Below are 26429 nucleotides of genomic sequence, written 5' to 3'. Positions count from 1 at the left end.
CCTCTTTGAATCATTTTGTGAATCTGCCATTCCATTTAAACAGATTGAGCAATTTCATCATTATTTTAAAGTGACATAGCAACATTTTGCCAGTTGTAGAACTCTTATGTTCTTTGATTTTCGTTTAATTTCCTCTCTAATGATTTAGAAAGGGATATGGAAGCTCTTCCTGCTATACAGAACTTAGACTAACAGCTGAAAATGGTGCAAAGAGTCAGCAGGGCAAGTATCTGCAGAGAGAGTGTAGTAGGGTTCATCCTTCTGACCAGTGATCAACAATAACTACAACCTTTAACTCCATTTTGTGTTAATAATGATTAGGTTTGTTTAGAAACACCTGGGCAAAAAATTTGTCCTGCAAATTTTGTTATCTATATGCATTCACCATTAAAGTTGTTAAAAGTTTCCCATAATTTAAGCACTGACTTCAGTCCTAAAGGAGTGTCTTCCTGCTTTTTGTTAGAAACCGTACACCATTTAACTTCACAAGAATACAGCTGTGAAAATTTTTCCCAATGCTTAAATAAAAAAGTGAAATGTGTGCTTCCTACTTTAGATGCAGCAAATGATTTTTAAGTGGAAAATACAACAGAACATGTATTCAAATTGACTCTACTTTTCTAATAGGAAAAGTGAGCAAAAGTATATCTGTATTTGAATTGGATATATCAAATTATGCTAAGCTGGAAGTTAGCAATGGAATAATAAATTTTTTGTTCTCTTTGACTTTATCTTCCCTTTGTAAAATATTCTCTCTTCTGATCAACAAGCCATGGTTTGCCATGATAAAAACTTTATTGAAGTAAGCATTGGATAATTTTGCAATACCTGGTCCTATGAAATGTGTAAATCTTTGGTATAGATTGTTCTTTGAATTTACCTAGTTTTGTACTGCTGCTTAATTTTCAAACAACCATTTTTATTTTCAGAAGTGGAAGATTATGTCTTGTCAGATAAGGATTGGACTGTTGAAAGATGCAGTTTGTTCAGGAAATGAAGAAGTACAAAAAGGTACAGAAGTCTTTAATTAAATCGAATTGGCTTTATTTCTTACATCCTTCACAAATGTTCGTAAAAGTCATTACATTAGGTCTTTTGTCTGAATGTGCAATGTGCAAATTATAGTAATTTGTAATAAATAGTATGTACAGTAAGATATACATTGGAACAGTCAATATAGCTTAGAAATACAATTGTGTCAGCGTGGATTAATTAGTCTGACAGCCCAGCTGTCCCAGAGCCTGTGGGCCTTGGCTTTAATGCTGCAGTAACATTTCCTGAATGGTAGCAGCTGGAACAGTTTGTAGTTGGGGTGACTCGGGTCCCCAATGATCCTTCGGACCCTTTTTATGCTCCTGTTGCAATAAATGTCCTGAATAGTGGGAAATTCACATCCACGGATATGCTAGGCTATCTGCGACACGCTCTGCAGAGTCCTGCGATTGTGGGACCAAACCAGGCAGGGATTCAGCTAGCCAGGGGGAACTGAAAGCAAATCAAAGAGTGCTGAAAATACATGGCAAAGCAGGAAGTACAAAAAAATAGTCAATGTCCCATTCTGTTATTTGCAATGTGCTGCCAATTTTAGTGCTAAAGTTAACAAGTTAAAAATTCATCCACATTGCAGTAGAAACAAACAAAGTTCCAAAGCAACAATCTGTTTTTAATTTGTGTATGTTTCTTATTTAGTTCATTTTTATATTCAAAGAAATAGCACTTATTTTACATTCACATAAAAAAATAGCTAATCAAGAAACTAATTGGAGACAAATCACATTTTGTGTCTAAGAAACTGTGGTAAATAACTTATTAACTGTGCAAAGTCCAGATTAACTGAAGTCATTTTTACAGAATACAACTGAGTCCGTGCGACTAGAAATGGTAAATGGACTTCAGGCTGTAACTTTTATAATCTGCTGTTTCATTTATTGTGAGGCTATTTAAAAACTCCTTCAATTATTTCAGTCCTTTAAATAAAAAATGTCTTCATGAATCTTCATTTAGAAAACTTATTCATAAGTACTCTATTCTTTCTGTCGTATATTTCTTGGCTATGAGTCCATGCTCTGTAGATTGTTTCCCTGAAATTTTTAAATGCTGCTTTTTGAAAGTGCAGTAAGAGGGATAAATGCTAAGAACAACAACTCTTTTTTTTCTCTGTTTGCTTTTGTTTGGACTCAGATCTCATGGACTCATTGTACTTGAGTCTTTGGCTCATTTCCCTCAGCCTTTAGCTTTGGGATAGATAGATAGATAGATAGATAGATACTTTATTCATCCCCATGGGGAAATTCAACATTTTTTCCAATGTCCCATACACTTATTGTAGCAAAACTAATTACATACAATACTTAACTCAGTAAAAATATGATATGCATCTAAAATCACTCTCTCAAAAAGCATTAATAATAGCTTTTAAAAAGTTCTTAAGTAGTTTACTTAAATACATTGAGTCCTAACCCCGGCACTTTAACATATCTTAATCCTGGCGGTTGAATTGTAAAGCCTAATGGCATTGGGGAGTATTGACCTCTTCATCCTGTCTGAGGAGCATTGCATCGATAGCAACCTGTCGCTGAAACTGCTTCTCTGTCTCTGGATGGTGCTATGTAGAGGATGTTCAGGGTTTTCCATAATTGACCGTAGCCTACTCAGAGCCCTTCGCTCTGCTACCGATGTTATACTCTCCAGTACTTTGCCCACGACAGAGCCCGCCTTCCTTACCAGCTTATTAAGACGTGAGGCGTCCCTCTTCTTAATGCTGCCTCCCCAACACGCCACCACAAAGAAGAGGGCGCTCTCCACAACTGACCTATAGAACATCTTCAGCATCTCACTACAGACATTGAATGACGCCAACCTTCTAAGGAAGTACAGTCGACTCTGTGCCTTCCTGCACAAGGCATCTGTGTTGGCAGTCCAGTCTAGCTTCTCGTCTAACTGTACTCCCAGATACTTGTAGGTCTTAACCTGCTCCACACATTCTCCATTAATGATCACTGGCTCCATATGAGGCCTAGATCTCCTAAAGTCCACCACCATCTCCTTGGTCTTGGTGATATTGAGACGCAGGTAGTTTGAGTTGCACCATATCACAAAGTCCTGTATCAGTTTCCTATACTCTTCCTCCTGTCCATTCCTGACAGGGGTATGGGAGAATGGACACCGCTTGAGCTCTCTCATTGTCGGGGTCCCTTTAGCCCAATACCTGCTCCTACTACTACTCAGCCTTGCTCCTATTTTCCTCGTTATTACTCCTGGACTCACCGTTAAGGCGCTTCTTATCATTCAACCCTTCACAATCTGGCTGCAACCCCCACCCCGACCACATCATTGCCCAGAGCTGTTACCATACTCTATTATTGCTTCTCTCAAAGCTGTCCTCTTGATGCTTTTTACCCCACAGATGTGTGACTCCCTCTGTCCACAGATAAAGTCTGGTCTGCTAAGTATCCTCAGCATTTTCTGGTTTTATTTCAAATCTCCAACTTTTTTAACTATTTGCATTTTGAAGTGTACATTATAATCTCATTTATGACATTGAAGCTTAACCAGTATGCAAGTAATCATTGTAAATAAATTGCTTGCTGACAGGCTCTCTGTAACAGGAGCTTTATTCATAAACAATCATGTGCCAGAATAATGCAATATTTCTCTTATTTTTACACTTAAAATAATGGAGCAGTCTATGAACTGCATCTTTTTAAGTTCCCAAATTGGTTTCAGAGTAGTTATTTTACTTTGTACACGTTAGCAGCAATTTCATTATTTCACTAGGTTTAAAGAGCAACATCTAAATGAGACGCTGTAGCAGAAACCAGGTATAAACATGATGTACCCTCCAGGATTAAAACAGCGCTGACCAAGATCAGGAGGTAGTTGTGGAACACATTAACGGAAAACATTAAGAAATATATATTTTCCTTAATGGAAATTTGGAGGAAGTTTTAAAAAAAAGAATTTTGTTACTAAATTTAGATACAGAACTGGTATGTAAAAATCAGGAAGACAACCAAAAATTGCAACGACGGGCCCAACGACATCATGAGAAAAAGGACAAGATTCAGAGGCATATACGAAAACTGAGTGATTTAGTTGAGAAGAAAAACATAGAATTTTGGAATTATCAGGAACACCTGGCTCGCAACCGTTGGACTCACATCCTAGAGTTAACACGTGTGATTTTCCCATTACAAGAAGTGAAAACAGGAATGAGGTAAGAAGCATTAAGACTACAATTGGAAACACAAGTGAATCTGCAGATGCTGGAAATAAATAAAAACACAAAATGCTGGCAGAACTCAGCAGGCCAGACAGCATCTATGGGAGGAGGTAGTGACGACGTTTCGGGCCAAAACCCTTCATCAGGAGTGAAGTAACATGGGACGGTCGAGGGGGGATAAGAAGTGGGGGGAGGGATAAAGTAGAGAGCTGGGAAGAGATAGGCTGGAGGGAAATGGGCTGGGGGAAGGTGGAGAATTAAGGGAAATAAAAGAGAAAGAAAGGTAGGGCTGGGGGGAGATTATAGTGAGGGGGGAAAGAGAGAGAAAGAGAACCAGACTAAAATAATAGATAGGGATGGGGGTAAGGGGGGAGCAGGGGTATCAACGGAGGTCTGTGAGTTGGATGTTCATGCCGGCAGGTAGGAGGCTACCTAGGCGGGAGATAAGGTATTGCTCCATCGACCTGCGTGTGGCCTCATCTTGACGGTAGAGGAGGCCATGGACAGACATGTCGGAGTGGGAATGGTCTGTGGAATTGAAGTGTGTGGCCACAGGGAGATCCCACCACTGCTGGAGGACTGAGCGCTGGTGTTCGGCGAAACGGTCTCCCAGTCTGCAGCAGGTCTCCCCAATGTATAAATGGCCACATCGGGAGCACCGGATGCAATATATCACCCCAGTTGACATGCAGGTGAAGTGGTGCCTCACCTGAAAGGACTGTCTGGGGCCTAGGATGGTGGTGAGGGAAGAAGTGTGGGGGCAGGTGCAGCACTTCTTCCGTTTGCAGGGATAAACGGAAGACTGCATATTCAGCCTCTGATCTGTATTTGGAGCTGCTGTATTTTTGTGGCTGATCTCATGAGTTTCTGGCCAGTGATAATCCCCAAGACTACAATTGGATATTCTTTATATATGTTTATATAATTGGATTACCATGAATGTAGACTAATGATACAAAGTCATCAGTTTAAAATGTATTGCACAGCTGAGGTGCTTAAGCTTTTTAATTCATTGCCAGAATGTGAACACTACTAGAATTGTCAATTATAATTGCAATTTTTTAACTGTTCTTTACAATGTGGTGGTTTGTATTATCTTAACCTGCTCCAGTCTTTGATTGAGGAACTCCATTATTAACACCATGATAATATTCTTTGGTAGTTTATTTTCATAGCAAGATGGTATGTAATCTTGGGAGATAAACCTCTAAGGGTAGAGTTCCCATGTGCCTGTTGCCCTTGTCTATTTAAATGGTGGTTGTTCCATAGAAATTTTGGTGAGTTATTGCATTGATTGGTTTCAACAGATGGCATTGACCATTGAGTATTGTGTGATCTGTGCTCAAAGAATGAAAGTAAGAGTAATTTATCACAATACCGATTTAAGCCTTTAGATGTTGGACAGACTTTTAGGTGTTGGTAGGTAGATTGGATGCTGCATATTCAGCCTCTGATCTGTATTTGGAGCCACTGTATTTTTGTGGCTGATCTCATGAGTTTCTGGCCAGTGATAATTCCCAAGAATATTTCCCCTTTCCGTTGCTTTAGCTCTCTTTGGTCCTTCCTTAATAGGATTAAAAGTGCATGCAATTGGGTCTAATTGAACAGGAGGGAGAACTCTACACACATGGTCAGGCATTAGATAGTTCTTTAAGGCAGTGATCCATTGTTTTTGGATTCCAAAACAGTATTTTGAGAACCTTACATTTTAATTGAAAATCATATCAATTGCTAATTCAATTAATGTTTTTAAAATCAAAAATCTTATTGTTTTTAAACATCATACAAACCCTATTTAAGTATCATATTTGGTTTTCAAAGTAACTTTTATGATCTCGCACAACCATCCATCAAAGTAACCTTCTTAGCATGAAATGTGACTTTCAATTCAGCTTTTGGGTTTTATTGCTAGAGATCCAGCAGATACACCATTTGAATCTGACAGTGGCATGACTTCTAGTACCGTAAGTGAGCTGGCAGAGGCAAGGAGAACCACTTATCTCTCTGGAAGATGGATCTGTGATGATAACAATGGAGAAACTAACATTGGGATTGTAGGCCGTTGGATATACCTGCCCAGCAATGGGGATTATTCTGCGTACTATAACTGGGTGGAAGAGAAGAAATCTGCACAAGGGCCAGGTGAGGTTTTCGTGTGTGCTCTGTTGTACTTAATGGCATGTATCCTACCTAAGTTAACTTTTTTTTTTAATACATAGAAATTCAGATAGAGGTTCAGTCCAAATCATTTATTTTCTTTCTCTAAGGGCCCTTAGAGAAGTGTAACTGGGCAAGTCAGTGATTATGCAGAAGGATCAGACTGCCCATCTTGTAAATGATCGGCTTCACTCAGCTTGACTAAAATGCAAAACTGAAATAGTGTGTTAGTGCAGCACTTTAAGGTACATTGTGTTTACAGAATCTAATGACTGTTTAACTTGGAATGCCTAACACAGACTATATAATTTTTATACTTTATTTTACTAAAGAAAGAACTCTCCCATCCATCTCACAAAAATAATCAGCTTTTGAAAATCAAACACAGATGTTGGAAGTCTGAAGTAAAAACAAAAAATGCTAGAAATACAACAGATCAGTCAAGTTATTTACTCTTCAAGATGGGGAACCAGAGAAAGTAGGAAATGGAAATGAAGAAAACCTATCTGTGGTAGGTTGAGATTAAATGATTTAATGTAGCAGATCAAATCATGTAATGCTTCCTTGTCTGTGCAATGTATTGCTAGTGCTACGATGATAGGGAGTGTGCAGGAGGGCAAACTACAAAAAGGAAAGGGAAAAACTGAGCCAAAATGTCGAGATGCAAATATGACCAGTTCTTATACAAATAAAAAGAACAGTTGAACAACTTTAGTTGGATAGTTGTGTTGAATCCAGAAGACTGCAGTGTGCCCAGATGGAAAATGGGGAGTTGTTCCCTAAGCTTGCATTGGGCCATACTTAATAGTGCTGGAGGTCATAGACTGATAGGTCAGAGTAGGAGCAGGATTGTGAATTAAAGTCAACTTATGACAATTTCTGTTAGAAAGTGAAGATCATTACACAATCTGACTTTTTTGTTATTCTTTAGTACAATTATATATGTAAGCTTTATATGCCTATGTCACTAGTGATTTCCACACAATATTGCTTTGAGAGATGTAAAAGTACATGTGTAAATCAGTGATGCATATTTGTCATCTTTACATAAAGCTATTCCTTATGTATCCAGGTTCAGAGTTACAGATTGTTTTTGTGATGTAGCTGGTTTAGACCATAAGACAGGAACAAAAGGCCATTTGTCTCATTGAGTTTGACTCGTCATTCCATCATGGCTGATTGATTCTCCCTCTCAACCCCATTCTCCTTCCTTCTCCCCGTAACCTTTGACACCCTTACAACTCAAGAATCAATCAACTTCTACTTTAACTATACCCAATGACTGTGCCTGTACAGCCATCTATGGCAATGAATTCCACACATTCACCATTCTTTGGCTAAAGAAATTTCTCCTCATGTTTGTTCTAAAGAGACATCCTTGTATTCTGAGACTTGCCCACGTTAGGAAACATCCTCTTCAAGTCCATTCTACCCAGGTCTTCCAATATTTGATAGGTTTCAATAAGATTTACCCCCCCCCCCCCATCTGTTTTCTAGACTCCAGCAATTATAGTACTAGAGCCATCAAATGCTCCTCACTCATAAATTCTTTCGTTCCTGGGATTGTTGTTGTGAGCCACTTCTTCATTCTCCAGAAGGAAGGCGGACATCTATTCAGCATCGTCCTCAGTGTACCTGCATCTGTCTTTGAATTTAAAGAAAGGGCCTTTTAAAGATCAAGACCTCTATCCTGCCACGCAACTCATGGTACAGGACAGCAGTAGTCACATCACTCCTACGTGCTGCTGAGACTTGGACCTGCTACCCTGGCATCCCAAGGCACTACAAACATAACACTCGTACTGCTTCTGTAAAAATGAGCAGCTTCAAGTTCTTGCACATCACCATCTCAGAGGATCTAACCTGGCCCCAACACATTGATGCAGTCACAAAGAGGGCTCTACTTTGAGAGAACATTACAGCACAGTACAGGCCCTTTAGCTGACGCTGTTGTGCCTACTTTTTATTTTGATCTTGAACACATTCATGCTTTACAGCTTTGCAAGAAAATGTAGTGTTAATTTATTTCTATCCCGATGGCTTACAATCTGTTGAGGGTATATTTGTACATCCACAAGAGATCTTCAAAAGCCAAACAAAATTTCAGTGTGACTGCACTATTGAACTCCTTGGCATATCTGTATTTAACTGCTGCCTTGTTGGCAGCTGTGGTTTTTCCTGTAATTTTCTTCCTTTATTCCTTTAAAAGATCAGTAGTAAATTCTGTTTCCTCTTGGTTGTCTGTCCTAATTTCTCTGACTTTGTCAAACTTTATTTGATAACACGATTGTTGAAGTATTATGCTATGTTTTACAGTATTGTATTTATTCAGCATCTTCAAGTGTTTGATACTATTTAAGATTATTAATTTTTTTAAACATTTGTTAGTTTATATCTTGGCTTGTGTTTCTCACACAGATATGGAACAGAGTAACTCTGCATTTACCATCAGTGCAGCTTTGTGCTTTGCCACTCAACTAGCAAACATACTTTCTCACATTCTTCATGTAAATCTTCCCAAAAGACTTTGCAACAGGCAAGTATTGTAAAGTCAGTAGTAAGTACAGTAAATCTTCATGCCTATTGAACTGTACTTTGAATTGAAAATTGCTTTTTTATTTGTTGAAGCTAAATCCAATAGCAATTGAACTAATTTTTGAAATCAAGAATGAGTATATTCAAGGTGGTAAACAGGAAGAAATACCTTAAGGTACTTGCTTTGCCTAAGGGAAGGGGGAAGTTCTGTGGTTCATCTTTCTGGGATTCGTTGTGAGTTCTGACAGTAAACAAATGTGTGTTAGAAATGCAGTCGATTTTGCAGTAAGTAGAAACTGGTGCCCCCAGATACATTTTTTTTCATTTTGCGGTCTGGGAAGAAACATCTCTGTACTGACCTGTTTTATTATTACCTGCATTGATTAATCATCATTAATATGAATCAAACTTGGGGCCTAATCATATTTATATTTCAGGCCCTATCCATGTTATGTTTTTACTTTACTGACTTAACTCAGAAGAATGCAAGTCAAAAATTTATACCCACCCAGGACAACCCCCTTTGAGCAGGTTTACTGTGTGGCAAATCATCTGAAGAATAGTCTGTGGCGCTGGAAGGATTGAAAATAAATGCTAAATAAATGGAAGATTAAAAAGTGAGGAAGTAGAAAAATTGCATTCCTTGAGATCAGTAAAAACAAGACTTTCTGTGCATTTGGATGTAAGGAATACGTAGGGAATAGCTTTGTCACTCTCAGTCTGAGTTTTGTCTTGGTTGTGGAGCATTCAAGTAGATTACAATTAACTTAGTTTTGGCCAGAGATTAATACTTGTATCTGAAGTACATTCAAGTTAATGGGAGAGTAGACCACTTAGCTCTGCTATTGAACATGTTTATAACTGGTTTGTTTGTAACTTCAGTCTTGCTGTCCTTCTATCCATTGGTAACCTTTCACCTTCTTGCTTGTCAAGTATTAACTTATCTCTTCAATAAAACCTGCAGAGTTTGCTTCAACTGCCCCTTGAGGAAGAGCATCCCAAAGACTTGTAGTCCTTAGAGGAAGAAAAACCTTCTCATCTGTCATAAATGGGCAGCTCCTTATTTATAAACAGTGACATCCAGCTCTAGACCCTTTTGCAAGAGGAAACTCTTTTCCAATTCCCCTTTTTCAATACCTCCGGATATTATGTTCCAATCAGATCTTTTCTAACACTTCTAAACTCCAGAAGATATAAGCTTAGTTTCTTCACAAGATATCTTGTTCTTTCCATGGTTAGTCTAGTAAATCCTCTCTGAACTTATTCCAAGGCCTTATCAATTATTCCTTGAATAGAGGGACCAATACTATTCACAGCACTCTTTATTTGATACCAATTCGAAAACAACTAAATATATCCTTCCTTTTGTATTCAGTTTTTCCTTGCAATAAACAATGATATTGTTAACTTTTCCTGCTTGTCAGGGCATGAAGGTATACGGGGAGAAGGCAGGAGATCGGGGCTGAGAGGGAAAATCTATCAGCCATGATGAAATTGTTTGTAGTAACTGCATGCTAAATTTTCAGGTTACCAGTTGGATTCTTTTCCTATCATAATGAACATTTTCAGATTTTCTCACATATACAAAAGTAGAAAGAATATATTTAAGTTACTAGAATTAGTGAGACCATCAAGTCAGTCTCACAAATTATACTCCATTTAGGTAGTGGTATCTTTATATTAACTTAATCGTCTGCCTGAACAATCTATCGCCCAGTGCACTCTCATCTACTGTGATGCAATGCTTTTAAGAGGTTGGTCATGGGTAGAATCAGCTCCTGTCTCAGCAAGGACCTGGACGTGCTGCAATCTGCCTATCGCCTCAGTAAGTCTCCAGCGGTTGTAATCTCACTGACTCCTCACTCAGCCTTGGATCATCTGGACAAAAGTAATAACTTCATCAGGCTGCTGTTTATTGATTACAGCTCAGTGCTCCACACCATCATACCCTCAGTTCTAATCAATAAGCTCCAAAAGCCGGGCCTTTGTACCTCCATCTGCAACTGGATGCTTGATTTTCTCACCAGGAGACCAGTCTTTGTGGTTCGGAAATAACATCTTTCTGACAATTAACACTGGCACACCTCAAGGATGTGTCCTTAGCCCACTGCTCTACTCTTTCTACACCCACAATTATGTTGCTTGGCATATTCAAACATCTTTTGCTGACGACACAACTATTGTTGGCAGAATTCCAGATGGTGTCAAAGAGACATACAGGAGCGAGATAGATCAGCTGGTTCAGTGGTATCATAGCAACAACCTTGCACTCAATGTCAGTAAGATCAAGGAATTCATTGTGGATTTCAGGAAAGGGAAGTGGAGAGAACACACCAATCCTCATTAAGGGATCAGAAGTGGAAAGGGTGAGCAGCTTCAAGTTCCTGAGCATTAGCGCCTCTGTGGATTTATCCAGGGCCAAACATATTGATGCAATTACAAAGGCACAGTAGCTGTATTTCATTAGGAGTTTGAGGAGAATTAGGTACGTCACCAAAAACTCACAAATTTCTACAGGTGTACTATAGAGAGCAGTCTAATTGGCTGCAGCACCATCTGGCATGGAGTAGCCTTTGCACAGGATCAGAAAAAGCTGCAGAATGGTGTAAACTCAGCAAGCTTCATCATGGGCACTCGCCTCCCCATTGTCCTGCACACCTTCAAAAGGCGATGCCTCAAAAGTTAGCATCCAGCCCATATTTAAGAACCCCCATCACCCAGGACATACCCTCTTATCATTGCTACCATCAAGGGGGAGGTACAGGAGCCTGAAGATATTTACTCGACGTTTCAGGAACAGCTTCCTCCTCTCTGCTGTAAGATTTCTGAATGGGCAATGAATCCATGAACGCCACCTCATTAATTTTTCTTTACCTCGTATCATATAATTATCATATGCCTGTGATATTAAACTTGATTCAGTTTCTGAGTCTGAATTTGCTTTATTCACCAGTTTAAACAAAATCCATCTGCATGTTGAGCTTTAAAAATTACAGTAAAGCTTGTGACTGACATGAAGCAAAATTTCTAAGAATTTTAACCTCAACAAAATACCATTTCATAAGGTGCATGCTATAAGTTGTAGCGCTCTGTAATTGTTTCTTTTAAAATATACCCACCTTTCATACTGATGAAAACCAGTAAACATCATGGTTAATGAAAATAGAACTTGGATATCTTTACCAGAAGGTAAAAATGTCCAGCACAAATTAACTCCTAGTTTTTGACCTGGTATTTTTCATTACTGAAGTTAGATTACATTGCCAAAGTGAGGGTTTTGACTTCATTTTTAATATGAATTGTAAACATTTCAAAACCTTCAAACATAATTCTCTCAGTATATTTCTGTACACTTTGTTCCAAAGCACATACTCAATCAGTCTGCTCATAATCAGCAAAGTTATTGAAATTGATGTTGCCAGGTACATACTCACTAATAACTCATCTACCAATGCCCAGTTTGGGTTTTGCCAGACCTTGTCACAAGCTTGGTCCAAATGCGAATTAAAGAGCTCAGTTCCACAAGGGAGAGAGAATACTCTTGATATCAACAGCATTTAATCCAATGTGGCACTGAGGTGCCCTGGTGAAAGTGAGATCTGTTTTACCCTCAATGTCTGTTGATATCAGTTTTACCCTTGAGGGTAAAACTTACTGGAAGGTATGACCCCAGTCACTAGAGGCTGCACAAAAAGAAATGTAAGTTCTTCATTGCAGTATCCAATATGCTTTCAACCCTATCTGCATTGTTGACCTTCCTTTCATGATAAGGTCAGAAGTAGACATATTCACTGAGTGTTGCACCATATTAATTCCACTTCTACTTAGCAAACAAAATATCATGCCAGCATTCAGCAAGGCTTGGACACATTCAGGCATGAGCTGTTTAAAAAAATTCCAGACAATGATACTTTTCAAAAAAAAAAGGGAAGTCTAACCATGTAGAACAGAAGGGTAAATGCATAATCCACATAAACAATTTGGCTGCAAACGTAGGGTGTCCCTCAGTATGTGACTTGGCAGGTGCCATCCCAACCCTTCCTTCGATCAATAAGACATAGGAAGAGTGTGGGTTGCTCAGATGAATACAACTCATAACAATACTCAAGAAGTTCAAATACGTTACATCCAGAATAAATTCAGCCCATTTGATTATATTCCATCCACCACTCTGAATATTAATTGCTTCCACCGTCACGTAGCCTATGCTTAAACTCTACCACCATGAGGAACAATTGCATAGGAAAACAAAATATCCATATACCCTTCTGACTTGGAAATATATCACAACCACAGCCTGTGTCTAAGTTGTGGAATTCCCTATCCAGCAGCTTCACCAGAAGGATCGCAAAAGTTCAAGAATGCCGCCTGTTAACATCTTCACATAAGCTTTTAGAGATAAATGGTGATAACTGAGATTACAGAGCAGTCTGTGATGACAGAAGGTTGTAATGGAAGGAAGGATAAGACCATGAGGCAGAGGAGCAGAATTCTGCCATTCAGCTCATTGAGTCTGCTCTGCCATTTTATCATGGTTCATCTATTTCACCTCTCGAACCCATTCTCCTGCCCACTCCCCGTAACCTTGCATGCACTGACTAATCAGAACCTATCAACCTTCGCTTAAATACACCCAATGGCCTGGCCTCCATCACCACCTGTGGCAATGAATTCCACAGATTCACCACCCTCCAGCTAAAGAAATTCTCCTTATATCTGTTCTAAATGGACATCCCTCTATTCTGAAGCTGTGCCCTCTTGATCCTAGAGTCCCCCACCACAGGAATCATTCTTTACATGACCACTCTATCTAGTGCTTTCAACATTCAATGCATTTCAATAAGATCCATGCTCATTCTTCTAACTTCCAATGAGTAAAGGCCCAGAGCCGTCAATTGCTCCTCATATGATAAGCCTTTCATTCCTGGAATCATTCTCATCAACTTTCTCTGAATCCTCTGCAATGTCAGCACATCTTTTCTTAAATAAGGGCCCAAAACAGCTCACAATACTCCATGTGAGACCTCACCAGTGTCTTATAAAGCCTCAGCATTACATCTTTTGCTTTTATGTTCTAGTCCTCTCGATATGAGTGCTAACATTGCGTTTGCCTTCCTCACCACCGACTCAACCTGTAAATTATCAAGTCTTTCTGCTCCTCAGATTTTTGAATCTTCCCCCCTCCCAAAGTGTATTACCATAAACTCCCTGACTCTGTATTTTCTTCGCCCATTCTCCAAAGTCCTTCTGCAGCCCCCCGTTTCCTCAACACTACCTGATGCTCCATCTATTTTTGTATCATCCACAAACTTGGTTAAAAAGCAATTAATTCTGCCATCCAAATTATTTACATTGTTACGTGCCAGCAGCAAGAGACCATAGACACAGACTTTTAATGTTAAACAACTATATTCTCAATTTAATAGTCAATTAAAACAATTACTCCCCTAACCCAAAAATTAACAGTGCAATGCATCTTAGCTCACAAACTGTAGAGGTCTGGAAACAGTTCTTCCCAAGTTTTACTCAACCCAAAATAGAGACAATTTAAACAGAGTCCTAGGATGGCAATCCAGAAGGTTCTGAGATCCACGGGATCAGGAACAGGTGTCTGTGAGGAAGGGTTCATAAAATCCAAATTACAGTGACACAAGGTGACAGTCACAGAAGATTCCAGAAGTTGCGTGGTCGTCACTTAAATACTAGAGTCCACGCAGGGATAACAAGGTGACAGTCACGGAATATTCCTTAACACAAGTGGCACAAGTGGCCACGTAACACACCCAAAACCATGTATAGGTTAACAAAGAGTGGTCACTACAGAATACTCCAGAAATCCAAGTATGTATCATACAAAGTGACAGTCATGTATCCAATATGCATCGTGTGCCGCAAATTATCACAATCTTCCGACCCGGAGAAATATTGGGACTGCCCACTGCTGTAGTGAACTCTTCAACTCACTCAACTCAATTAACTCCCTCCTGGTAGCTCACGGTCCATTGAATCTATTTAACTGACGAATTTTTCCAGAAACTTCTCGAATCGAATAGAAAGAACCTCCACACATTTGATATAATGACATCATCCGTGCTCCTAAATGACGCTTACAGTTAATAAAAAACAACTTTGGCATGTAACAACATACAACATAAAAACAAATGGTCCCAACACCAACTCCTGTGGAACACCACTATTCTCCAGCAGCTAATCAGAAAAGGCTCCCTTTATTCCTACTCTTTGCTTCCTGCCAATCTTCTGTCCATGCTAGTATCTTTCTTGTAATATGATGGGCCCTTATCCTGTTAAACAGCCTCATGTGCAGTAACTTGTCAGAGACCTTGTGAAAATCCAAGTACATAACATCCATTGCTTTCCCTTTGTGTATACTGCTTGTTATTTCCTCAAAGCAGTCCAACAGATTTGTCAGGCAAGATATTCCCCTATGGAAACCATGCTGAGTTTGGCCTATTATGTGCCTCCAAGTACCCTGAAACCTCATCCTTGACAATCAGTTCCAACATCTTCCCAATCACTTGAGGTCAGGCAACTAGCCTATAATTTCCTTTCTTCGGCCCCTCTCCCTCCTTGAAGAGTGGAGTGACGTTTGCAATTTTCCACTTTTCCAGAACCATTCCAGAATCTAGTGATTCTTGAAAGATTATTAGTAATGCCTCCACAATTTCTTCAACTACTATCTCTTTCAGAACCTTGGGGTGTAGTCCATCTGGTCCAGGTGACTTGTCTACCTTCAGACTTTTCAGTGTCTCAAACATTTTCTCCCTAGTAATAGCAACTGCATTCACTTCTGCCTCCTGACTCTCTTGAACTTCCAGCATCCTGCTAATGTCTTGCATGGTGTAGATTGATTGCATGTGTGGCGCATGGCCAGATGGTTAAGGTGTCGGTCTAGTGATCTGAAGGTCTCTTAGTTCGAGCCTCAGTTGAGGCAGCATGTTCTGTCCTTGAGCAAGGCACTTAACCACACATTACACTGCGACAACACTGGTGCCAAGCTGTATGGGTCCTAATGCCCTTCCAACTGCAGAGTGGGGAGGGGAGACTTGCAGCATGGGCAACTGCCGGTCTTCTATACAACCTTGCCCTGGCCTCAGTCATCATCGAAAATCGATGGACAGCCGAAGAGAGAGAGAGATTGATGCAAAATACTTACTCAATTTGTTCTCCATTACTACCTCTCCAGCATCACTTCCCAGCAGTCCAAAATCTACTTTTGTCTCTCTTTTACTCTTTATATATTTGAAAAAAACTTTTGGTATCCTGTTTGATAATGTTGGCTAGCTTGCATTCATATTTAATCTTTGCCCAATTATGCCTTTTTTTAGTATCTTTTGTTGGTTTTTAAAAGTTTCCCAATCCTCTAACTTATCACTATTTTTCGTTGCTCTGTTATGTGCCTTATCTTTTGCTTTTATGTTGGCTTTGACTTCCCTTGTCAACCACAGTTGTGTCATCCTGCCTTTAGAATACTACCACTTTGAGATGTACCTATCCTGTGCCTTCTGAATTGTTTCCAGAAACTCCTGCCATTGCTGCTCCGGTGTCATCCCTGCTAGTCTCCCCTTCCAAATCAACTTTGGCCAGTTCCTTTGTCATGCCTCTGTAATTCTCTTTGCTCCACTCAAATATACATCAGACTTTAGCTTCTTCCTCTCAAACTGTAGGGTGAATTCGATCACTGCCTCCTAAAGGTTCATTTACCTTAAGCTCACTAATGAAATTCAGTTCATTACATGATACCCAATCCATGATAACTGCTCCCCTAGAGGGCTCAACTACAAGCTGCTCTAAAAAGCCATCTTGTAGGGATTCTAGAAATGCCCTCTCTTGTGATCCAGCATCCACCTGTTTTCCCAATTTATCTGCATATTGAAATTCCCATGATTATCGTAACATTGTCCTTTTGACATGCCTTTTCAATCTCCCTTTGTAATTATTTAGCCCACAGCCAGGCTACTTTTCGGAGCTCGGTATATAACTCCCATCAGGGTCTTTTTACCTTTGCAGTTTCTTAACTCTACCAACAAGGATTCTGCATCTTCCACTCTGATGTCATCTGCTTCTCAGGATTTGATTTCATCTTTTTACCAACAGAGCCACACCACCCCCTCTGTCCACCTGCCTGTCCATTTGATACAGTGTGTATCTTTGGATGTTAAGCTCCCAAATATAAACTACCGTACTTTCAGCCATGACTTAGTGATGCTCACATCATACCTGCCAATCTCTGAGTTTCAACATCATCTTCCTTGTACCTGCATGCATTCAAATATAACTTCTTCAGTACTTTATCTGTCACCCTTTTCAATTTTGTCCCCCTTTTACATGGCAACTCATCCCACTGACTGCAATTTTGCTCTATCATCTGCCTGTCCGTCCTGACAGTCTCGCTACACACTGCCTCTGCTACTAAACCAACAGCCCTATCCTCAGCCCCATTGCTTTGGTTCCCAACCCTCCTGCCAAATTATTTTAAACACTCCTCAACAGCTTAGCAAACCTGCCTGCAAGGGTATTGGCCCCCCTCGGGTTCGGTGTAACCTGTCCCTTTTGTGCAGGTTATGCCTTTCCCCCTTCCCACCCCCCATGATCAGAAATCTGAAACCCTGCCCGCTGCACCAGTTTCTCAGCCACACATTCATCTGTGAATATCTTATTCTTACCCTCATTGACACATGGCACAAGCAGCCCTGAAGATCGTGCTTTTCAGCTTTCTAGTTAGCTCGCTAAATTCTCTCTTCAGGACCTCCTCACTCTTCCTACCTATGTAATTGGTGCCAATATTTACCAAGACTTCTGACTGCTCACAATCCCCCCCCCCCCCTTTAGAATGCTGTGGACCTGATCCCAGTATCCCTGACCCTGGCACCCACCTGCGAGGCAACATACCATCAGGATATCTGTATCTCATGTCTACTCCTGTAGCTGTGGAATCCCCTACCATTACTGCAGTCCTCTTCTCCACCTTTCCCTTCTGAGTTACAGTACCAGACAGTCCAGAGACCTGGTGGCTGCAGCTCCCACCTGGTAGGTCTTCCCCATCAACAGTATCCAAAACGGTATTCTTTTCATTGAGGGAAACAGCCTCGGGGGGTTCCCTTCCCTCTCCTGGCAGACAACTATTTTCCAGCCACAGACTACAGTTCCCTGTAGCTCCTATCATCTCAGTTTCCCATATGAGCTGCAGATCTAATTCCTTGACATGTTCTCTAAGGAGCTGCCGTTCCATGCACCCAGTGCAGATGTAGCTATCCGGGAAGTGGGAACTCACACAAAGAACACAACACAGTGTCTAGAGTCATCCTCACTGCATTAACTATGCACTAAGCAACGACGAATGAAGAAGAAAATTCCAGATATTAACCTTGCCAAACCTGTTCCTGCCAAAGCCTTCCCACGCCTGAACTCACACAATGACCATTTCACTTGTCCCTGTCTTAGTTTTATTTGCCCTTGCTAATGAGTTGCGACTATGTCGCCGAAAAAGCCGAAATCCCACGAAAACACCTTCTTTTAAATCTCCTTGACTTGCATGAGATCTGCACAAATTCAACTGTGACTGTCAAAAGCTCCTTTTTTAAAATCTCATGCTTCCTGACCTGCATGAGGCTTCCTGCACCAATTCGACTGTGCCGCGAAAAATAAGGACGGGGGTGGGTAGGTTAATGTGTGTGTGGGGGGAGGGGTGGGGGAAAGATATCATTGGAACAGAGAAAAGGTTGAAGATGACAGTGTGCTATGAAGAATGTTAAGGTACACACTAGGTCTTTATTCTTTGGAGTGTAGAAGGTTGAGGGGGGACTTGATAGAGGTATTTAAAATTATGAGGGGGATAGATAGAGTTGACATGAATAGGCTTTTTCTATTGAGAGTAGGGGAGATTCAAACAAGAGGACGAGTTGAGAGTTAGGGGGCAGAAGTTTAAGGGTAACACGAGGGGGAATTTCTTTACTCAGAGAGTGGAGGCTGTGTGGAACGAGCTTCCAGTAGAAGTGGTAGAGGCAGGTTCGGTATTGACATTTAAAGTAAAATTGGATAGGTATATGAACAGGAAAGGAATGGAGGGTTATGGGTTGAGTGCGGGCCAGTGGGACTAGGTTGAGAGTAAGTATTCGGCACGGACTAGAAGGGCCGAGATGGCCTGTTTCCATGCTGTAATTGTTACATGGTTGTATGGTACACATCAGAAATTGAGAATTTGGAGAATATTAGAAAATTAAATTACATAGAAATAAAATCCATGTCTATATTCCCCATTATTTTAGAGTTTGGTTTTTATAACTGCTTGAAATGGCAAAAAAAAGGGAATCTGAGATGATGGAAAATGTGGGCATGAATTTCATTCAGTTGTTAACATTCTCCCAATTTTCTAGTTTGGCATTGCTTTAAAATATGTCTGATGATTTTCATAACCAAGATTTTTTTTGCAGTGAATTTTGTGAAGAGAATATGAGCAGAAAGAAGTTCATTCGAGCAGTGAATAAGCTCAATACAAATATCCTATACCTCTGCTTTTCCCAGGTATCTCATTTTAATGTCAAATGGATTAAATTTTATTTTACATATTTTAAAAGAAGTATGACTTGTTTGCACTGAAAATTATTGCTGCTGAGTCTCTTGCGGATCAAGTTGAAAGAAATGCAACAATAAGTTGGCTGTTTATTTAAAAAACACTAGAACTGCAGTAATCTGGCATCCAACTATTGAAAAATTGTGATAGTTCAATATCTGGCTTATGAGATCATCTTTGCAGTGGTGCTCCAGTTCTAGTGTTCCCATTAAACTTTAAAAGATTACAAATGTTTTGCGATGTTAAAAGAAAATCAGCACATCCCAAACTTGGCAGAATATCAGAGTTTTGCTGTAGTAACGAAGTAGGTAGAATTCTTACTTCATTTTATTATTTTCAGTAAGCAACATTGCTCATATATTGTAACATTTCTTATTGTACAGCATGTTAACCCAGAGCTGTTACATCCATTGCACACACTGCGGAACATTATGCACTTGGTCAGTCCAGAAAATAAAAGCCTGGGAAGGTATGTTGAATCTTTAATTGAAGGGAATTTAGCTTGCATTACAAAGTGTAGTTACGATTAAATTAATTCAATAAACTCAAAGCACAATATGTAAATATTTATGTCAACTGGCACATTTTCAAATAGAAATTGGATGTTGTATTTATTTGCCTAGCCTGCTTTTAAGTAGCTAATTTGCTGAATGTATTTGCATTTTTACATTTGTAACTACCTAACTTTGTTGAATTCTCATGGTTGCCCCATGATCATTGGCATCCTGCCCAAGGGTTTCCTCCATCTCAGGTTGGAAACACTTAGCTTGGTGCAATGTACTTTTGCAGATGGTTTACACTACAGACCAAGTGCACAGGAAGAGAGAATAAATGCTCCGGGTGTTGGAGGGGGTGCTAATCAAGCAGACTGCTTTGTCCTTCAGCTTTGTGATCTTTTAATATTGTGCAGGCACTTATCCAAGCAAGTGAAAAGTCTTCCATCATGCTCCTAACTTGTGCCTTGTAGATTGTGCTAGAACTCTAACGTATCTGGAGTTGAGCCACGTGCCCTAGTATGTTCAGGCTCTGACCTGCACATGTCTCATCTCCAGGCACAAGTCAAAAGTTTCAAGACAATCTAAAGAAGTTAACCAGTACATCAATACATGGAAAATGTGAAATTATCCACTTGGATAGGAAAAACAAAGGCAGAATATTATTTACATGGTGATAGACTGGGGAATGTTGATGTAAATGGATCTGAGTATCCCTGTACAAAAATTATGCAAGTGCAGCAAACATTTAAAAGGCAAATGGTTCTCCAAGATCAACCTTAGACTTCTTGGACAATAGCAATACCTGGCAGGTTGCTGTTTACTAATTACAGCTCAACATTCAACACCAATCTCCCCTCAGTACTGATCAACAAGCTTCAAAACCTGGGCCTCTGTACCTTCCTCTGCAAATGGATCCTTACAACTTCCTCAGAGGGAGACCACTGTCAGTGTGTATCAGTAATAGCATCTCCTCCTGCTGACAATCAAGAGACACAACTAAAGGATGCCTGCTTATCCTACTGTTTATTCCTTCTACACTCATGACTGTTTTGCTGGTTATAACTCAAAACACCATCAATAAGTTCACCAATGACACCACTGTTTTTAGCAGAATATCAGATGGCATAGAGGAGGCATATAGGAGTGTGCTAGATCAGCTGTCACAACAACAATTTTGCAGTCAACATCAAGGAATTGATTGTGATAAGTCAAGACAAAAATGGGAAAGTGATTTGAATATCAAAATTGAAGAAAAAAACTGGTCAAGACTATGTCTTGAGAGTATGACAAATACAATAAACGTTCGATTAAGATTAGTGCAATACAATTTTTTACATCAACTATATATTACACCACAAAAAATAAACAAATTAAACCCAAATCTATCTGATCAGTGTTTCCGATGTAACCAAGAAATTGGTACTTTTTTACATTCTACTTGGTCTTGCTCTAAAATTCAACCTTTTTGGACAAATTTAAGAGTTTTACTGGAACAAATTATTGGAATACAACTTCCACACAACCCAATATTACTTTTACTAGGTAATATTGAAGGGATAAAACCGATATCCAGATTGAATAAATATCAGAAAGAATTTATAAAAATTGCATTGGCAGTAGCCAAAAAAGCTATTACAGTGACTTGGAAATCGGATACATATCTAAGTATAGATTGTTGGAAGAACGAAATTTATGGCTGTATTCCACTTGAAAAAATCACTTACAATTTAAGAGATAAATATGAAACATTTTTGAAAATTTGGCGCCCTTATTTACAAAAGACAGGATTAAATATATAGGTGCTCTGAAGATGAAATAATTGGTTACTTGGGGAAAGAAATAAATATATATACTAAAGTTATTGTGAACTCCGTGGAGCATGTGGGGGCCCTCCAATATCCAGGCATTCCTTTTTTTTTCTTTTTTTTGGTAGGGATGTTGGGGGGGTGTTGGGGGGAGGGGGGCTGGGTGACATTTTTTTTTCATGCACGTTTGTTCTGTGACTATTTGAAAACAATAAAAAAAGTTTTAAAAAAAAGGAATTGATTGTGGACTTCAGGAAGGGAAAGTCGTTGAGGGTCAGCAGTGGATAGGGTGAGCAGCTTCAAATTCCTGGGTGTCAACATCTATCCTGAGCCCAGCATACTGAAGCATATTGATGCAGTCATGAAGAAAGCATGCCAGTGGCCATGGTTCATTAGGAGTCTGAGGAGATTTGGTATGTGTTGGGTATCTCTTTATTTTCTGATCCCTGGAGTTCTACCAGGAGTCAAGAATGCATTGAATTCTTAACAATCATTTATTTTAAAGTACAAAAAAACATAAAAATACTAAGCAAACTAAATAAACAGCTGAGAAACAAAGCTAAGATGAATGAAAAGCAGTCAGAAGCCAAAGAAAAAAGAGAGAATAAGAAGCAAAGATGGTGCCTTTGAAACATCTATTATTTTTATAATTGAGATAAGAAAAAATCCTTGGATAAAATAAACCGATGAATGATTGCACAATTCCATCATGTTGGTAAAATGCTAATACTTAGCCAAGGAAAAATGAGATAGGTGATAACTGTTAGTTTAACTGTGATACCGCTTTCTGCCAGTAAGTGAAGAATGACCCACCATATACTGTGAAAAATACATGTTTGTTAAAAAGTACAAATAATTAAAATACAACTTTAGTCTGACATTAATTCATCTTATAAATAGTATTAAAAAACAGTGGTTTTCAACAGTTCCCCCCACCTTTGATTCTATAAAGGACCCTGACAGAATCACATCAAACACCTGAAAATTCAGAGGCGGAAAAATTTTATCTACATTACAGGGTAGTCAAAAACTACTTCACGAAAGCACTTATAGTACTGCATTATGATTGGATACACTTGTAATGCTTTCATAAGTTTGGGCTATTCTGATAATAATCACTGTTAGACAAACAAAAAATGTAAATTATAATAATAATGTCAAATAATAATAATAATAATGCACAAATATTTGTGCTTGACGTCTTCCCGCAGTACGAACTGAGTAAGTATTTTTCACTGTGGAGGCATGAGCAGTATGATGGAAGTTCCAGGTGTCAGGGATGATGAAGTGTGTGAAGTTACCATAACTAGAGAGAAGGTTCTTGGGAAACTGAAAGTTTTGAAGGTAGGTAAGTTACCTGGACCAGATGGTGTACACCCCAGAGTTCTGAAAGAGGTGGATGAAGAGATCATGGAGGCATTAGAAATGATCTTTCAAGAATCACTAGATTCTGGAATGGTTCCCGAAGACAGGAAAACTGCAAATATTACTCCACTCTTCAAGAAGGGAGGAAGGCAGAAGAAAGGAACTATAGGCCAGTTAGTCTGACCTCAGTGGTTGGGAAGATGTTGGAGTCAATTATTGAGGATGAGTTCTCGGTGTACATGGAGGCACATGATAAAATAAGCCATAGTCAGTATGGTTTCTCAAGGGAAAATCTTGCCTGACAAATCTGTTGGAATTCTTTGAAGAGGTAACAAGCAGGATAGACAAAGGAGAATCAGTTGATGTTGTGTACTTGGATTTCCAGAAGGCCTTTGACAAAGTGCCACTCATGAGGATGCTTAACAAGGTATTACAAGAAAGATTCCAGCATGGATAAAGCAGTAGCTGATTGACAGGAGGCAAAGAGTGGGAATAAAGTGAGCCTTTTCTGATTGGATGCTGGTGACTAGTGGTGTTCCACAGGGGTCTGTATTGGGGCCAATTTTTTTTACGTTATATGTTAATGATTTGGATGATGGAATTGATGGCTTTGTTGCAAAGTTTGCAGACAATATGAAGATAGCTGGAGGGGCAGGTAGTCTTGAGGAGGTAGAGAGGCTACAAATGGCCAGACACATTAGGAGAATGGTCAAAGAAATGGCAAATGGAATAGAGTCGGTGAGTGTATGGTCATGCATTCAAATAGAAATGAAAGAGTAGACTATTTTCTCAATTGAGAGAATATACAAAAAATGGAGATGCAAAGGGTCTTGGGAGTCCTTGTGCTGGATTCCTTAAAGATTAATTTGCAGGTTGAGTTGGTGGTGAGGAAGGCAAATGCAATGTTAGAATTCATTTTAAGAGGACTAGAATGTAAAAGCAAATATATAATGTTGAAACTTTATAAAGTACTTGGAGTATTATGAGCAGGTTTGGGCCCCTTATCTTAGAAAAGACATGCCAAAACTGGAGGGGGTTCAAAGGAGATTCACGAAAATGATTCTAGGATTGAATGACTTGTCTTAAGAAGAGCGTCTGATGGCTTTGGGCCTGTATTCACTAGAATTGAGAATAATGAGGGGGTGACCTCACTGAAACCTATCAAATGGTGAAAGGCCTTAATAGAGTGGACTCAATTATGGCTCAACCTCCCCACCACTGAGGACATTTTCAAAAGGTGGTGCCACAAGAAGATAACCATCCATCACTGAGGACCCTCACCATCTGGGACATGCCCTCTTCTCATTACTACCATCATCGAGAAGGTACAGGAGCCTGAATATAGATTATTTTCTCTCTCTCTCTCCTCTCTCTCTCTCTCTCCTCCCCCCTCCCTCCCTTCTGCCATCAGATTTATGAATGATCCATGAACACATTTTTAATGTAACATTGTAAATTTCTGTTTCACACTACTACTGCCACAAAAATAATAAATTATCAGTGATAATGAACCTGATTTGCCTCTGAACAACCATGCTTCAGTTAAGAACACAAAAGAGATGGGTTGTTTGACAGATTAGATCAAAACTTTGTACATATTCTCAGTGAGGACCGTGAATGCAACTGAAAAGGCTGATCTGCATGCAGCAGTTTTAACTGGATCACTTGAAACAACCTCTAGTTTGTTTTACAAAAACATAAAATGCTAGGCTACTCAACAGATCAAGATACATCTGTAGATAGACAGTTAATATCAATGACCCTTAATTGCACTGGAAGAGAGAAAGTAAGCATGTTGAAGCTGTGGGATGGGAATGCAGAGAGTAAAGTGAAGTACCGGTAATTGATTTTGTAACACAAGCCTTTCCAAGGAACTTCACCACAACATTGTTAAGCAAAATTTGACACTAAGCCCTATAGCAAGATACTAGATTTGATGACTGCAGATTTTACCTAAAAAGTTGATTTTAATGAATGATGCCATAAATGAAGACACAGTCATAAAGGAAGACAGAGCAATGGGAACAAAATTCCAGACCTTTGCATCTTAGTATTTAATGGCATATTCACCACTGGTGCTGTGAATAAGTTCAGGAATGAGCTGGAAACCATAATTTTCAGATACCTAATTATTGACTGTAGCTCTGCCTTCAATACCATAATTCCAAACAAACTCATCTCCAAATTCCTAAATCTAAGACTCTGTACCATTCATTGAAACAGGATCTTGACTTCATAACTAGCAGACTCCAATCATTAAAAATAGAAAACAGCAACTCCACAAAAACCCTCAACAAGAGCTGCTTCCTGAGCTTCTTACTATCTCTATATTCACAACAATGTGGTCGAATTCTGCTCCAGCCTTTCTTACAAGTTTGCAGGTGACACTGCCTTCTGCAGCCTTCCTAGTTATCTTTCAGGTATCCAGGTCAGAATGTTTATTGATGATTGAGCTGTAATCAGTTCTATTAACAGTTCCTCAAATAGTGAAGTCAGTTGTGAAGTGGTTGGATCACAGCCCAGTATGGAAACACCAAACCCCAGGAACAGAAAAATCTACAAAGAGTGATGGATACAGCCCAGGCCATCCCTTTGTCACCATTGAGCACACTTACATGAAACACTGCCACAAGAAGCATCCATCATCATGGACGCCCATCATCCAGGCCATGATCTCTTCTTGCTACCTTAAGGCAGAGGTACAGGAGCCTTGGGTCTGGCATCACCAGGTTCAGGAACAGTTATTACCCTACAACCATTAGGCTCCTGAATCAGGGTGGATAATTTCACTCACTTCAATGCTTGAACTAACTCCACAGCCTGTAAACTTCCTTTCAAGGACTCTGCAACTCAAGTTCTCAATATTTATTTACTTTTTAATTTGTTATTTGCACATTGGATGTTTGTTAAGTATAGTATTTCATAAATTCAATTGTATTTCTTTATCTTCCTGTGGATGCTTGCAAGAAAATGAATTTCAGAGTAATATATAGTTACATATATGTACTTTGATAATAAATTTATTTGAACTTCAAGGTTTCAAGATTTATTTATTATCAAAGAATGTATAAGTTATACAGCCTTGAGATTTGCTTGCTCAAAGGTAGCCACAAAGCGAGAAACCTGGAAGAAGCCAATAAATAAAAAAAATCGGGGCAGTCTTTATAGTCTCAGCACCATGGAGATGATGATAGAGGAGAATGAGCAAAATCAAGTCTCATCTCTGATCCCATCACCCTGCCTTTTCAGTCTTTCTG

The 26429-nt window shown here is 39.4% G+C and overlaps 2 protein-coding genes across 2 annotated transcripts in view; one reads left to right on the top strand and one right to left on the bottom strand.

Moving 5' to 3' along the window:
* atg14 (autophagy related 14) overlaps nt 1-26429 on the top strand; it is a 56714-nt gene that overhangs the window by 26799 nt on the left and 3486 nt on the right. The window contains exons 4-9 of the mRNA XM_073039899.1: nt 930-1011; nt 3979-4216; nt 6135-6364; nt 8798-8915; nt 19366-19456; nt 19889-19974. Of these exons, the coding sequence (XP_072896000.1) occupies nt 930-1011; nt 3979-4216; nt 6135-6364; nt 8798-8915; nt 19366-19456; nt 19889-19974 (845 nt within the window). The remainder of the gene's footprint in view (nt 1-929; nt 1012-3978; nt 4217-6134; nt 6365-8797; nt 8916-19365; nt 19457-19888; nt 19975-26429) is intronic.
* LOC140724994 (F-box only protein 34-like) overlaps nt 1048-26429 on the bottom strand; it is a 74140-nt gene continuing 48758 nt past the window's right edge. The window contains exon 3 of the transcript XR_012098232.1: nt 1048-1485. The gene's annotated coding sequence lies outside the window, so the exon portion shown is untranslated. The remainder of the gene's footprint in view (nt 1486-26429) is intronic.

Source organism: Hemitrygon akajei, chromosome 3 (assembly GCF_048418815.1).
Source record: "Hemitrygon akajei chromosome 3, sHemAka1.3, whole genome shotgun sequence".
In the NCBI taxonomy this organism is placed as follows: Eukaryota; Metazoa; Chordata; class Chondrichthyes; order Myliobatiformes; family Dasyatidae; genus Hemitrygon; species Hemitrygon akajei.
This window is presented reverse-complemented; position numbering and strand designations above follow the sequence as displayed.